At 39.3% G+C, this 14,952-nt stretch overlaps 1 protein-coding gene across 3 annotated transcripts in view; it reads left to right on the forward strand.

The window, feature by feature from the left end:
- The first annotated feature begins 85 nt into the window (after positions 1-85).
- The window catches only part of TTC13 (tetratricopeptide repeat domain 13), a 43,066-nt gene continuing 28,199 nt past the window's right edge, over positions 86-14,952 (forward strand). For 2 of the 3 annotated variants that reach the window (XM_076334070.1, XM_076334071.1), the window contains exons 1-4: positions 3,912-3,956; positions 10,343-10,413; positions 12,644-12,709; positions 14,617-14,709. In XM_076334070.1, the coding sequence (XP_076190185.1) occupies positions 10,405-10,413; positions 12,644-12,709; positions 14,617-14,709 (168 nt within the window). In that variant the 5' untranslated portion in view covers positions 3,912-3,956; positions 10,343-10,404. Of the gene's footprint in view, positions 312-3,861; positions 3,957-6,897; positions 6,974-10,342; positions 10,414-12,643; positions 12,710-14,616; positions 14,710-14,952 lie in introns of those variants that run through there. The other variant, XM_076334069.1, reaches the window with a different exon arrangement.

The following is a 14,952-nucleotide window of genomic DNA, read 5'->3' on the forward strand; positions in this document are numbered from 1 at the left end:
CGCGGCGGCGCTCTCCTCCCTGCCCGTCCCGTGGGAGGGGCGGTGGGGGCGCCCTCTGTCCCCGGCCGCGGGGGAAGCGGTGCGCATGCGCCCTGGGAAGATGGCACCTGCCGGCTGCTCCGGGGCGGTGAGGGGGCTGTGGGTGCCGCTGGCCGTGCTGGTCCTGGCCCTGCCCCTGGCCCGGGCCGCGCTGGCCTTGACCGAGCAGTACCCGGCCTTGTCCCTGCTAAAGCAGGAGCTGCACCGGCAGGGCCCGGCGGGGGGCTGCGTCTCGGCGGGGGAGTGGGCAGAGCAGTACTCGGCCGAGTGCGGTGAGTCGGGGGCGTTGCCACGGTGACCGCCCCCAGCCCCGGGGCGGGGGTGAGGAGCCCATGGGCACCGCGGAGCCCGGCCGGCGCTGCGGAGCCCTGAGGCCGGGCGTGGTGGTGGGGGTGCCCACCCCGGCGCCCCCTCCCCTCGCTCCTGCGGAGGGAGCAGAAGAGGAAAGCGCGGCCGGGCCTCGCCTCACACTGAGGCGCCGCGGGTGGCGAAGGGGGCGCCGGCCCGGGGCGGTGCGGGGTCCCGGCGGCGGGAGGACGGGCGGCTCGGCTGTACGCGCTGCTGCTGTTCGGCTGACTCATACCGAGGCATCTTCTGTGTAAGCTGCACCCCCAAGTAGCGTCGTGCCGTTGTGTGGTGCGGAGCAGAGGCTGCCGCTGTGGCACCGGGCGGGGGAAGAGCTCTCGCCCCTTGAACGGGTAACCCGCAGGGCCGATAGTGTCACCCAGGAGGATTCCTGTTGTCCCGCTCGGCAACCTGCCGAGTCTAGCTGGTGGGCTCTGCGTGCTTTTTAATCCCTGCGCTCGGTAGTACACAGACATGCCAACCCCTTGTGCTCATATTAGTGCGTTGAATGTGGCTTGATTAATTTTCAGCTACAGTTACATATGTTTTGCTGCTGAACTGGATGCTTTTCTTTAGGAGCGCCGAGTTCAGGTAGCAGATCTTCTGGTCTTTTTCAAGTTAATTGATGACTTGTAATACAGGAGCAGTTAAAACTATTTTTATGTGCTTAAATATCCGTTGCATCGGGATCCTGTGACTGAAGTAATCTGTTGTGATCGTTAATCATGAGCATAGTGTGAACGTGCTATCCAAAAATGCCAGTCTGAATCACAATGTACATGTAATATAGATGCAGAAAAAGATTTTATCAATTCAATGCAATATAGACACTCAATTACTTATCTGAGAACAACCAGTCGTGTCATGACTGCTTAGCTGTCTGCAGGGTTTTATTTTTTTTTTTCCCCTTATTTCATAAAGTCTGTGCTCATATCAACAATTGCTGTGGTCCCTAAGGACAATATACAGCTAGTGTAATCCACTCAAAATTACAAACTTTCTAGAAATACCTTGTTATGAGTTTTTTTCCTCTGTATGTGTGCTTTTGTCATCACAGCTTAAAGTTCTTTGGTTAGTTTTTATCTATATCATCTGTGTTAAGTAGGTATTTTACATCAGCTGCTTTTTTTTTTGGGGGGGTGGGGGGTGACTACAGTGGCTGAAAGCCATAGTACGTAAACACTAAATCAGACCGTGAAAGTTATCTCAGGTGACCATTGCTCCAAATCATTCAAGCTTAAGCATAAAACCAAAAAGACTTTCACCCAGTGTTGAGATAAAATCTGTATACCATACAAGTTAATAAATAGCAAAGCATTTGATTACATCTCTTCTGTTACTAAGACATGAATGATTGACTCACGATACTCCTTCAGAGGTGTGTTTGGAAGATTAGATTTTGGTTTAATGGTGGATGTTGTTTTAAAGAGACCAGTGTAAATGGGATTGATATAAGGAATTCTGCTTAAATCATCAGGTACCTCAGGTACTTTGCATACACTGATAATAAGATAGCCCTTAGTTACAGAACAGCATACTTACCCTGAAATAGCTGTATACCAGTTCATTCCTTGCTATGTAAATCCTGTGGCTAAATAAACTGCCAGTTGAAAAATTCCCATAAGCTCTCAGTCTTTGTTTTAGTACAACTTTCCCAGAAGCTGAGAATCTTTTTATCTCAAATAGTTTCTCTTGTAGCCTACTACAAGGTCCAGAGTAATTTCTCTGGTTGGTGTTTCTACTTTTTCATAAAGCTGTTAATGAGGCAGTGTGGTACAGGTTTGACTGTATCTAACTTGCAGACAAAGGCAGATCCATTCTTCCCTATGAGTAAAGCAGTTTGTTGCCCCAAGAATTGCACAATTTGAAGGGTCCTTTTCCCCCTATAGCTTGTAACAGGTAGGCTGTTCTTATTTCCTGCCACCTTATTAAAAAATTCCTTCACTAAATTCTTGCTGTTATACAGAAAATTATTCTGGAGGTAGGCCGTGCCTGTACCTCTTTGTTTTGGTTTGTGAAGCAAAAATTGCTCAGTGAGTCCACAGCAGTGGCTCTTAACTATCACTTACTTACGAGCACCAACACAGAACAAGTAATGTGTTAATAATGCTGCCATAGCACAGGAGGGTCTGACCAACATGAAGAACAGAGGGCAGTGTTGAAACCTCTTACTGGCAATGCTTTTTCTGGAAACTATGGGTGGTGAGCCACTGTTCTTACAGGACTTTCTGACTTTAAACTTTGACCTTCTGCTTTTCACCACTCTTGCTTCTGTTGTAAAACTTCTCCCACCAGTTATTGTTTATGGCTCAACTTAGTTCCAAGTTTCTATTTACAGCGAATGATTTCAGATGCTATTTTGACTTCTCTTTATAAGACGACTGTTTCTTTTTCTCTTTTAGCTCTGTACTTGTGAGAAACGGGGAGTTAACTAACTGCAACCTTTATGTAATCAAAATATAAGAATAACACTGCCTGTAAAAGTGAATTAGAAGCACACACTGCCCCCCAGCCTTTCAAATTTAGCATCAAGCTTATATTTACAAACATTAGGGGAGATGATAAAATTTGGTATTTGTGACATGGAATCAAAGAGATAATACTGTTTGTTTGCTTTTTCTTGTTTATTAACTTATATTAACTTGAAATATTTCAAGTTAATAGAAGCTTTAAGTTCTGAAGATTTAAAAGCTAACAATTCTGTTGGGATAGCAGTTAAAGCACCATGTAGGTGAAGTAGTGACTTCTATAGTCTATCAATCTGGGGGGGGTGTTGTTGATTATTGTTGTTACTTGTTTATTTGTTTCCTTTGTTAAACTTTTTCTCTGCTGTGCCAACAAGCTGTGTCTTACTTTTCATAGATTTGAATCAATCTTACACTTTTTTGTAATGGCCTCCTTAGTAATATACCTGTGAGGACCTTTGTATATGTTCAGTCAGTTAAGGTTTACCATTCTGTCTGCTTTTTACAGTCTTTATACCTCTGTTTACTGGACTTCCAGCAGCAGGTCTTTCCCTACCTCTGTATGGTCCATTCCATTTATTTTTCTCTCTGGGATTGGAATGATAATTTTGTCTTTAATTTCTTGGGCCATAGAACAGAATCATAATGCCAAATGGGGACATGTCTACCCTGAACTTCTCTTATTTGCTTCCAGCTTCCTCCCTTTTTATCCTCCTCCCCCCTTTTTTTTTTTTAGGCACCTTCGTTTTTATTTTTTTTAACGTCTTTTGAGCCAAAAGCATAAGCAGAAGTAGTGATAAAACTAATTATATAAAAGCAGTCATGTCAACTATTGCTTCCCTGGCTGCGTGGATGTAGTGCTGTGTGCAGAAAGCACTTCATGAAAGTTCTGCCTGGTGGAGTGCCCAATGGGGAAGCTGTTCAGATGAACATGAGGAAATGTGAGATGTGGTAATAGCACATACATGTAACTCTTTGAATTCCTAAAGGTATTCTCTCTCTTTTCCCCCAGATTCATCGTTTTTGCACTTCCATGAATCGGATTGTGACATAGGAGGGTCTTCATCTTGTGAATCTGTGCTTTCTCTCAACACAGAAAAAATTCTGGTATGCTATCAGGAATATAATGTACGAAACAATTTTTAATAGATTGTTGAAGTTGCAGATCACTTTAGCTGCATAACCAGTTACAGTGAAGTTCAGGCAAATAACTACAAATAGAATCTATTGATCGGTAGGCATAGGTCCCCAAAAAGCTTAAGTAGGAATGGACTCATGTTGCTCATGAAAGTATGATTTCGTAGTACTCCATCATGAGTCTCTAGGGCTGTCAGCAGTTTCGACTAATTGAACCTGATGTTTCCACTGAAGGCTAACCTTCACCTGGATTAGCCTACCAATTATTTCTTTTATTTTTAGGGGTGCAGGGGCTATGGCTGAAAAAGGGAAAGATGCATTAATTTTTACCCAGATTAACTAACTGAGGAGGTTTGCCACAAAATGCATGTAGGAGTAAGTGATAACTTGCAATTGCTACAGAAATTGCACAGACAATAGAGTCAGAGGCTTCAGACCATATTTCACTAAATGTAATACAGACGTGGTATGTGAAGAATATTCTAACAAAAGAAGAGTATCTCTTGGTAGAGAGGCTTCAAGATGATTATTTTGGAATTTGGGTTTCCTTGCAACACTACTCTTAACCTGTTGATCTTGAACAAATATAATCTTCAGTCTACATCAGAACACAGGTTTGATGTTACTTCAGTCCAGCAGAGTCATGGATATTGAAAATTTTCAAATAATTCCCATGTGAATATACAAAGAAGCCTTGGCAAATTTGTAGAAATTATTGGCTATGGGGGAGCGTGGAAACAATATTCTAATTCGAAGTAACTTCTCCAAAGGTGGCATTTGGAAATAAAACTACTCTACTGCAAATCCACCAAGCCAATTATTTAACTTGAATATTCTCCTTAGACATTACTTCATCAGATATTGGTCAGAACTTCTGTCTAGTCTAGCAGTACCAGCAATTCTTTCTAAGGCAGTGAAATGTATATTAGTTTGTTAGAAATCTCCCTGTTTCCAAAAAAAAAAAGTTTTGAAGAGAGCAATAATTCAACCTATTGGGAGCTGGTGCTGTGATGAAAATTCTTCTCTCATTTCTTGAGGGCAGAATGACTCGCAATTTTTGCATGTAGAGCTGCAAGATGTCTAACCTATAACTGGATTCAGAATTTGTTGAAGAAGTATGAATCCCCTTCTTCCCCCACCCCAAGAACCAAACACTAATCTGTTATTCTATGATAACAAAACAGATGAAGTAGATGAGGGTGGGGGAAACTGTGTGGTACTTCTCTTGCCGAGTGTCACATGCAGCTCTGTAATTCGTAGGATATTAATGTAATGCCAGATTCTTTTGGTTGTAGCTTATTTTCCAATACCCAGCATGGAATCTTGCTATATCTTATCTTTTGTCCACAGACAAAGACGTGTACGCCTTTTTTGTAAATCCACCAAGGAAGAGGTGGTACTTTAGTAAAAATTACTTTTTTCTAATGTTAAGACAATTATAGAAGAATAATCTTTTGCAGAGTTAAGTATTGAAGATCACTTTCTGAAGTAGGTTTTCTGGAAATTGCCTGAAGGCCATCGATGATATAAAAAGGTTGTGTTCGGAGGTGTGTAATTTGCAAATATATATGCAATGTAGATTTAGTTTTCTAATTCGTATACCTGTTGAACCCTGCTCATTCTTGTGCTGTTTTTTAATGACTTTTTTCTATGAGGAAAACAACTTTTCCATTCCGTTACTGTAGGTGGAGTAATAATTCTCAGAATGTTATAGTGTAATGTAGAGCTTATACATGATCTCTAATTTCAGTAAAAACAAGGTTTGTAAAATCTGATTTGCTGGTCGTTCATACCCTCCAAAATATTCAAATTTTTAGAGCAGACCAAGCTTTCTTCTCATTCCTAAGATTATTGGATGAGCAGGGCAGAAACTGCAAAGGGATTTGGCCAGTTACTTTTACGCTTTGCAGATCATTGAAGTGTCTGTGTCATGGACACAAGTAACGAGGCTACTTTTGACTGAACAAGCCAAAGGAAGTGGAAGGGAGGAGGACAAAGTGCAGTCCTGTCAGTAGAGGAAATGACGAGTTAAATATGTTCTCTGAAGTTTAAGGTGTTCAACTGTCTTCTCTGAAGTTAGATGTACATATGTGCTTTTTAGCTGAAGCAAAAGAAGAGAACTGAGCAGTGAGAGAAGTTATTTTTTTCCCCTTCTTGCTTCCTAAAACAGTTTGGAAGGCCTATTAATTGAATGAGCAGTTTGTATTTTTCTAACAAACTGCTCTGGTAGGCTTACCAGCTGTCTATGGAAAATACTTGTGAAAATGAACAGAGTAGAGTATTTCTATATTTCTGAGGGGTTGCCTTTGGCAGTATTGGTTTCTGTAGGCGCATTATTTGGGGAACAGAAATCTTAGACGAGGCTACAATTGGCTGAACTAAGTCTACAACTGATAGAAAGTTATTGTTAAAAGGACAGCCTTTTTACTTTAGTATGGCACTGTTAAGTTAAACTTGTCTTTATTCCTGGAGCGATATTCTTTTCAGTGTTTCATTTTCAATGTTTTACTCTTCTGTAGTACCCTTCCCTTTGCAGGAGACAAAGGAATAATTAATGGAGTAAATAGTATAAACTTTCCTATGAAGTAGCATGTGTCTAAGACTTCCAAAACGTCACGTTAAGCAAATGTAATATAGAAGCATCAGCCACTGGTAAAACACTGGCAACATCCTTCCTTCTGGAAGGTTTGGTTAGCCTTATGTTAGAGAGGATAACAGCAGCACCTGACTGAAGAGCAGTTTTTCTCCCTGTGGAAGACTAGGAATGAATTTGTTTTCAGTTACCTTAAAGCAATCACATTAGTCTTAACTTTTTGATTTAAGGCATTCTCTTAAGGATTTAAGACACAGGTTTTCTATTAAATTCTTTACTGTTGTTTGCTGAACACTTAAAAAACATGATGTTTTACAGAGTCAAGCGAAGTTGCTTGCAGAGCAAAAACGATTTCCATTTGCTACTGATAATGACAACACAAATGAAGAATTGGGTAAGATGCCTTATATAAGGTTTGTGCAGGTGAATTATGTGCTAATTATTAGCACTGAATGTTTTGAAACTAAACTGATGATTTCTTAGTGATGCATTAATTTTAAAGTGATCCTAATAAGCCTGAAAATACAGTGAGTTTTTCTGGTCTTACAAAGAAAATATGTGTATCTCTTCCTAAAAATCTTTTCAGCTTTGCTCACTAGAATTCTTCATCATGTCTGCTTAAGCAGGTGTTCAAAAAGCATTTTGATTAAATCCTGTTAAACAGTCTCAGCTACTTCCTGCTTCCCTTTTTCTGTCGTTATTGATGACTAAAACTGTTCAAACATCCAGAAAATTTTACCAATGGAATATGCTGTCTATCAAGCGTAGATCTTGAATCTGTCTTCCCCTCTCCACACACTCTTCCCATCAATGCTTATAGGCAGCAGGAAGGCTTTCTGAATTATGTCCTTATGCAGGCTGCTACTCGATGTTTTTTCAAAGCACACTCTGCACAGAAAATGGAGGCATTTCAAGTAAAGCAACAGGAAATACTTTTCTCAAAGGACTTGAGGAAGGAGTTACTTGCACTGCTTCTCCAAACTGGTATCCTCTATAGGAAGCAGAGGTATTATGAGGCAGCAAAGAGATTGTTGAGCCTGTATGTCAAGGAAGGCAGCAGACTGTCTTCTATGTAAAAGCAAAGAGAGACTTTACTTATAAGTTGTCTAGCGAAATTAAAACAGTTGAGTAGTTTTTTGTTGACATAATTTCTTCCTTCACGGATTTATCCAGGAAAATTTGGGGGCTTAATCTTTTTTCATATTCCTAGCATGCCTAACTATGTTCATAGAATCTTGCAGGGAATACTGGACTTCCATCCAGCAGAAAATATATGATGCTTTTAGTATCTGCTCTGTAGACTTGGAAGGCTATGCCAGAAGGTCCCTATCTTCGTGTTTGGCCTGTAGGCTGGCACCTACCTACCCACTTTATTTCAAGTATGTCATGGTGTGAGGAGCCTGGGTCCTTCTTGTTTGTGCATGTTACTTTTAACTGTTCTGAGGAAAAGTCATGTGAAATGTATGGGGCATTCTGAAGCAATGTTGGTACCCAAATACTTGGGCTAATGGACCATTGTTAACGCTTAGATTTTTCATAATGAAGTACTTGTATTTTTGTAGTATTTAATTAAAGATGAAAAGATTAATCGAAGAGATAAAATTTAAAAAGAAGCTGATACGGTATCAGCTACTAGCTGCCAATCACTTGCCAGAGTTTTACAGATATAGTCTACGACCTGTGTTTTGCCAAGAGTCTTGGATAAACAAAACACTCATTATCAGCAAGACAATGAGTCTTCATTATCTTGCTTCCTCCAATTTTTTTCCTTAATACTGGCATGGTTGAGTTGGTTTTATTTTACGTGCCAACTGTTCTGTGTTCTGGGATTGGAACCGTGAAGATGATACTAGGAACTGTGTAGTCTTGGAGGAGAATGAAAGGAGGAAAATTCAAGAGCTCTTCAACCTGTCCTTCACTCTGCCAATTTTCTTTCCTTTTTTGGCAATATTATTGTTGTGGTTTAACCCGGCAGGCAGCTAAACACCACACAACCCTTTGCTCACTGCCCCCCACCCCAGTGGGATGGGGGAGTAAAATTCGTGGGTTGAGATGAAGACAGTTTAATAGGACAGAAAAGGAAGGAATAATAATAATGATGATGATAAAAGAATATACAAAGCAAGTGATGCACAATGCAATTGCTCACCACCTGCTGACCGATGCCCAGCCAGTCCCCGAGCAGCGGTCACCGCCCGCCGGCCAACTCCCCCCAGTTTATATACTGAGCATGACGTCACATGGTATGGAATATCCCTGTGGCCAGTTTGGGTCAGCTGTCCTGGCTGTGCCCCCTCCCAGCTTCTCCCTGGCAGGGCATGGGAAGCTGAAAAGTCCTTGACTAGTGTAAGCACTACTTAGCAACAACTAAACCATCAGTGTGTTATCAACATCATTCTCATCCTAAATCCAAAACCCAGCACTGTACCAGCTTCTAGGAAGAAAATTAACTCTATCCCAGCTGAAACCAGGACAGCTATGTATCTGTACCAAGTGAAGCTTTTTATGTATTGAGGAAAAAGCTTATATTGCACACAAATACTTCCTTCTGCATAATAGAAATGCTCCAAGAATGAGGCAAGCTCTGGATTAAATACATTTCTTATTTCTCTTTCATTTAACTTTTTTCCTCCTTTAATGAACAGTGCTTAGCGACACTGCCAAAACAATGTGGCTCTGCCTGCATGAAAGATAAGTGTCTCTGTCCTATTAAAAATACCTTTGTTCTAACTGGCTTATTTGTCTCCTCTCATGTTTGAGTAAATAATTAAGCCAATAGGCACCTCTTCCATTCTGTTTGGATGACTGCTAAAACTCATTAGAAGGATGGGGAAAGGTGAATTCCTGCACTTAGTTCCACTGTCAACCATTTGTGCAAACTGCCTGGGGAAAAGTTGTACTTTAACTTTCATAGCTCTGGTCTGCAAGATACTTGGGTTTTGTGGCAGTGTAGACAGATCTCAGTCCAGAATTAAGAACTGTGTGAGATTAAAATGTGCGAAATGAAAACATTCTTGAGATATTCAGCTGTCAGAACTGAACTTCAGTCATGCAAGCACAACCACAGCTTTCCAGTCATGTGACTTGACTGTATCTTTATGTCTTGTTTCTAAAACAGTGGTCTGTTTCTTTTTCAAATACTTGGCTTCTCCTCCAAAGTGGGGGTATATGCAAGAACTTTAAAGCTTTTCATAATTTTAACATGGGTAAAGATTCTGTAGTTTTTCAATCTCATTTATATAAATAATGGAATCACTTTAGTTGAGGTTTTTCTGTTTAATTCAAATGAAGGAAAAACTTATTGTGAGCTAGTAAAGTTTAGTAAAATGTGTACAAACATGTATAATCAGATGTTCTGTAATGGAATTAGCAAAAAAAAGTTAGCCAGTGTTAGCCAGGCTTACATATAATTGAGAAGGCATGTAGGGCTACTAAAGGGGATCATGGTACCTTTCCTGGTCCGAAGTACTTTAGAAGCAAACATGGACCCTTTCCTGAACAACTTGTAAAAAGGAGAGAAAAAAACCCCAAACAAACCACAAAACCCAAAAACAGTTCTGATGAGCACAGTATGAATTGAATAATTAACGAATGCTAGGTAACAGTTGAGGAAAGTCATTTCAGTGGCAGTTCAGAAATCATTTGACTACTTAAATCTTCAGTGCAGTGTAGGAATTTATATTAAATATAACCAAATTGTAAAATGTATTAAAAAAATCAGATGTTTTTTGCTGTTTTATTTACATTTGTAATTTTTTGTTAGCAATTGCTTACGTGTTGATTGGCAACAGCTTGTATGATGAAGCCATACGACATTTTTCAACAATGCTGCAGGTAAGTTTTCTGTTTGGACACCTAAAAAATCACTTTATGAAATTATCCATTACAACATATGGCTTTTACTAAAACAAAGATTCAATTAAGGATTTTAAAATGAGAGTAATTATTCTATGAGAGTGATTATTCTATTATTTGATCATTTTTTCCATCCAAACATAAGCATACTTTTAAAATCAGGTGATTTATTGTCTTGGTTATTTGGTGAGTATTTTTCTTATCTGTAGGAATAAAATTTTTATGGCACCTTGAGAAAAAAAAAAAAACATCTTCAGAAACCTGACCTGTGCAAAATTGAAGTTCCTTTAATTGCCCTCTTAATGTGTAGGCTGAGATATTTTAATGTGGATTTTTTTTGGCAACAGTTAGCACGTTGCCATAACATGAGAAAAAAACCTGACAGAGATCACGTATTGCTAGTGGCAAGTATTGCATTGCTTTCACGATGATAAATGATTTTGTATGCTGGATTTATCCTTCTTCAGTGGTAGGCATTTGATGAGTTTAATATATAAGTAAAACGTAACTAATACTTCAACATATTTTTTTTTTTCTGACCAAGGTAAAGAATTCAGAATCATCATCTATGAAGTAGAAGGTAGCCACTTTTAAAACAAAACCAAACCCAACAGTTTAAAAGCTTCAACTAAAGCTGATTTCAAAATACTGTATTTTTATGGCTAAGAACCTGGGACTACCAGAAGCATGGACCTGCTTTTTGATCTACACTGGTTGTAGTACACAAACGCAAGCTGAAAGTAATACTGCAAATGCTAACATGTATTTTTTTTTTTTTAACTCAAATGTCATATGGCTCGTACTTAAATTGAGTGAAAGTGTGGCAATTTAATGGAATTATTCCAGGGAATTTATCAGAGGACCAGATTGTTTTTTGTTGGGGTTTTTTTGTTTGTTTGTTTTAGTTGTTTAGTGATACCTGTCTTTGATTTGTTTTTAATATGAGAAATGATTTTTTTTTTTACCCTAATGAGAAATCCTGCTTCGAAGACTGGTGGACTTATATAATGTTTCCTGCCTTCTCTTTATTAAGAAGGGAACTTAATATTAAGTGAAGATAAGCAAGATATAGTGACTGTAGAAAGATATCGTGAGAAGTGTGTATATAATAGAGTATCTTTGCAATGCACACATCTCAGTTGAAATGAATATCATGCTTATTGTATGCCTGAAGGGCTATAAAGTGGTTATGATTGTTCACTCTGTCTTCCATAAGGCAATTTTAAATACATACAAAGTGAGTATTAAAACATTTAACAGAACAAAACAGCCTTGCTTAGCTGCTGTGTTAAAAGTAGGGAAGGTACCTGAAGTTGACGTTGGTAAGTGTACACTTGGAATCAGCTCAAGTCTGGCAAGCTGCCAGCATTGGTGTGCCACCTATCTGTTTTGTCAATGAAAGAATTTGTTTCTTGGCAGTTGTCCCAGTTAAATGAGACCAGGCCTATGCTACAAACTTTTGACTGGTTTTCAGGGAAACTGACTGCATAGGCACTGTTGTGCCATGAAAACCAGTTTTACTGTTGTAGTTCTTCAAATTTGGATGGGAAACCATGGCTGGAGTAAATGACGTTGAACAAGAAGTAGATACACTATGTAAGATGCATCCCCTTAAGTGCCTGAGTTGGAAAGCCACGGACTTAAATCTAACCCAAGGAAGGTTTGATTGAATTTTGCAGAACTATTTTGGCAGAATACATCTAGTTTTAGTTGCTGCCTGAATACAGATTTCATCAGGATGTCACAATTTCCTGCTTCCTAATTTTAAATCTTAAATTTAAATTATGAGCAAAACAAGCTTGGAATGGCTGAATTGTATTTGTTTATTATCACTTCAGTGACATTAGACAAAAGAAGTCATGTAATTACCAATAAGGTTACAAGTAATGAAGTTTGGACAACAGACTGTACTAATGTGTACATAGCTTCTCATAGGTGGTCACTGACACTATATCTGCACTCTGCTTAGCTCATTTTCCAGACAAATACTCCAGAACAATTCCAGTAAATTGAACTGGAAGTTGTGAGCATATGAAAGTATGGACTGTAATACAATCAATTTCTTTGCCTGACAACTGTGATTGTTCACTGCTTACTACTTAAGATCAGGAAGATTTAAATACATATTGAAGAAAGATACCTTTTAAAAAAAACCCCCACCCAAACCCAACCCACAACTGATTATTATATTCATTTTTAATCTTAACAGGAAGAACCAGAGCTGGTTAGTGCAATTTATGGACGAGGGATAGCATATGGAAAAAAAGGACTACATGTGAGTAGATAATTACTTAAATTAATATCTGACTGAATTATTTGAATCCAAACTGTAAGAAGGCCTGTAACAGGAGGAGCTAGACTGATTAGAACTTGATAGGTACATCCCAAAGTCTTTGTGCTGTCTTGCTATAATGATGTGTCCATCCCTTGGTAGGTGCTCCATAACATAGAGGGATCTAGTGGATCATACTGCTCAAGCCGTGGATACATTGGCTTTGTGGGACTGTGGAAGTAAAGCAGCTTGAAGCAAGGGTGCCAAAGGAGAATATAGGCACAATTGTGAGTGGTGGATAGTAAGGCTGGGAGCCACAGCCACTTAAGAGTTATCTAATAAGATTACGGGCAGTATCTTGCCTCTGAGAGGCAGGTTTATGAAGTCCCACTGAATTTGTCTCTACATCTAGTCTGTATTTGGGAACAAAGACATCTTATATTGCAACTAGGAAACATCGTCAACTCTTGCAATCCAGTAGGCTTTATATTGCTTGTTGATTGCCTATGCCTGTTGATACGTATACCACCTTGAATTTGTTCAAAAAAATTCAAAGTTAAATTGCTTACAGTTACAGCTGACTGCTCAAATAATTTCCTGAGCAAAAATAAGTTTGAAAGTAGACTATGGTCCTTGTAGTTTGAGTTTGTGGCCTGCTGAATCATGATTGAATGGTTGCTGGAATTCTAGAAGAAAGAATAATTGAATAATTCCTTCAAAATTTCCTTTGTGCAGAATATTTAAGTCTTTAGTGGTGCTGACAGGAGCTTTAAGTCCCTCATATTTGCATGTTTTTAACACCAGCATGAGTTTGTTTTCTCAGCTTGGCTGGATGTTGAGACAGCTTCACTTCATAAAAGTTTCTGAGTGACACTTTCAAGACACAAAGATGATGTTAAGCACACACAAAAATTTCTTTGCCTTGAAAAAGAAGAAAAATATAGAATCATAGAATCATTAAGGTTGGAAAAGACCTCTAAGATCGAGTCCAACCGTCAACCCAACACCACCATGCCCACTAACCCATGTCCCTAAGCACCTCATCTACACGTCTTTTAAATACTTCCGGGGATGGGGACTCAACCACTTCCCTGGGCAGCCTGTTCCAATGCTTGACCACTCTTTCAGTAAAGACATTTTTCCTCATGTCCAATCTAAACCTCCCCTGGCACAACTTGAGGCCATTTCCTCTTGTCCTATCGCTAGTTACTTGGGAAAAGAGACCGACACCCACCTCGTTACAACCTCCTTTCAGGTAGTTGTAGAGAGTGATAAGGTCTCCCCTCAGCCTCCTTTTCTCCAGGATAAACAACCCCAGTTCCCTCAGCTGAATGAATGAATGAAATTATGAATGAAATCTAATACAGAACTTGCTATATAACCGGTTTGGATTTTTTTTTCCCAATTAAGTAACTGCTTCCATCCTACAATTTATTGAGGACAATATAAAAATTTAGATAGGCAAGATGCTGATGGCATCAGCCCATTCACGGGTACTACTTGGATTAAGTTACAGACAGTACTGATGAAAATACTGGTGGGTGAGAGTGTGTGTGTGTGTTGGAGTTCATGTGAGAGCTTGAGCCAGCTTTGCTGCCAAGAAAGGTACCTATGGAGCCCTAAACCTAATGTTTATTCACAGAGTTATATTAATAAATTATTAGAGGTACAGCATAAAGATGATGCATACAAGCAAAGTTTATTTTTCTTGTTTATAGCAGATAGGTGGGGGTTTTTTCAGCTATTTGTAGAATACTGCATCTTAATGTTGTTAGCAAAGGTGTGAAAGGCTTTTAATGTAAACTGATACACTTTCAGAAACTTAGCCAATCTAGTTGTCCTTCAATCTTCAGAGTATGTTACTCTAAGTATGCGCAGTTGTTTACCTTGTTTATTTTTCTCCTTTTCAGGATATGAAAAATGCTGAACTTGCTCTGTTTGAGCTCAGTAGGGTGATTAGTCTAGAACCAGATCATCCTGAAGTATTTGAACAGCGAGCAGAAGTGAGCATTTTTTGTCTCTTCAGATTTTTGGAGAAGTTGCAATTATACAGTGTTTTCAAGTATTTCTTCACTGACTTAATGACTACAGCTCCTACCTGTGTTTTTCTGTGAACATTCCCCCTTTCTTTTAAAATATACATATTTGTTCTCAAACAGTGTAATTTGTAGAATGTTAATTTTTTAAATGAAACGTGCACCATAGGGAGTTACTATAACCAATGGAGTAGCATGTATTATGTCTAA

This window comes from Aptenodytes patagonicus, chromosome 3 (genome assembly GCF_965638725.1).
Source record: "Aptenodytes patagonicus chromosome 3, bAptPat1.pri.cur, whole genome shotgun sequence".
NCBI lineage: Eukaryota > Metazoa > Chordata > Aves > Sphenisciformes > Spheniscidae > Aptenodytes > Aptenodytes patagonicus.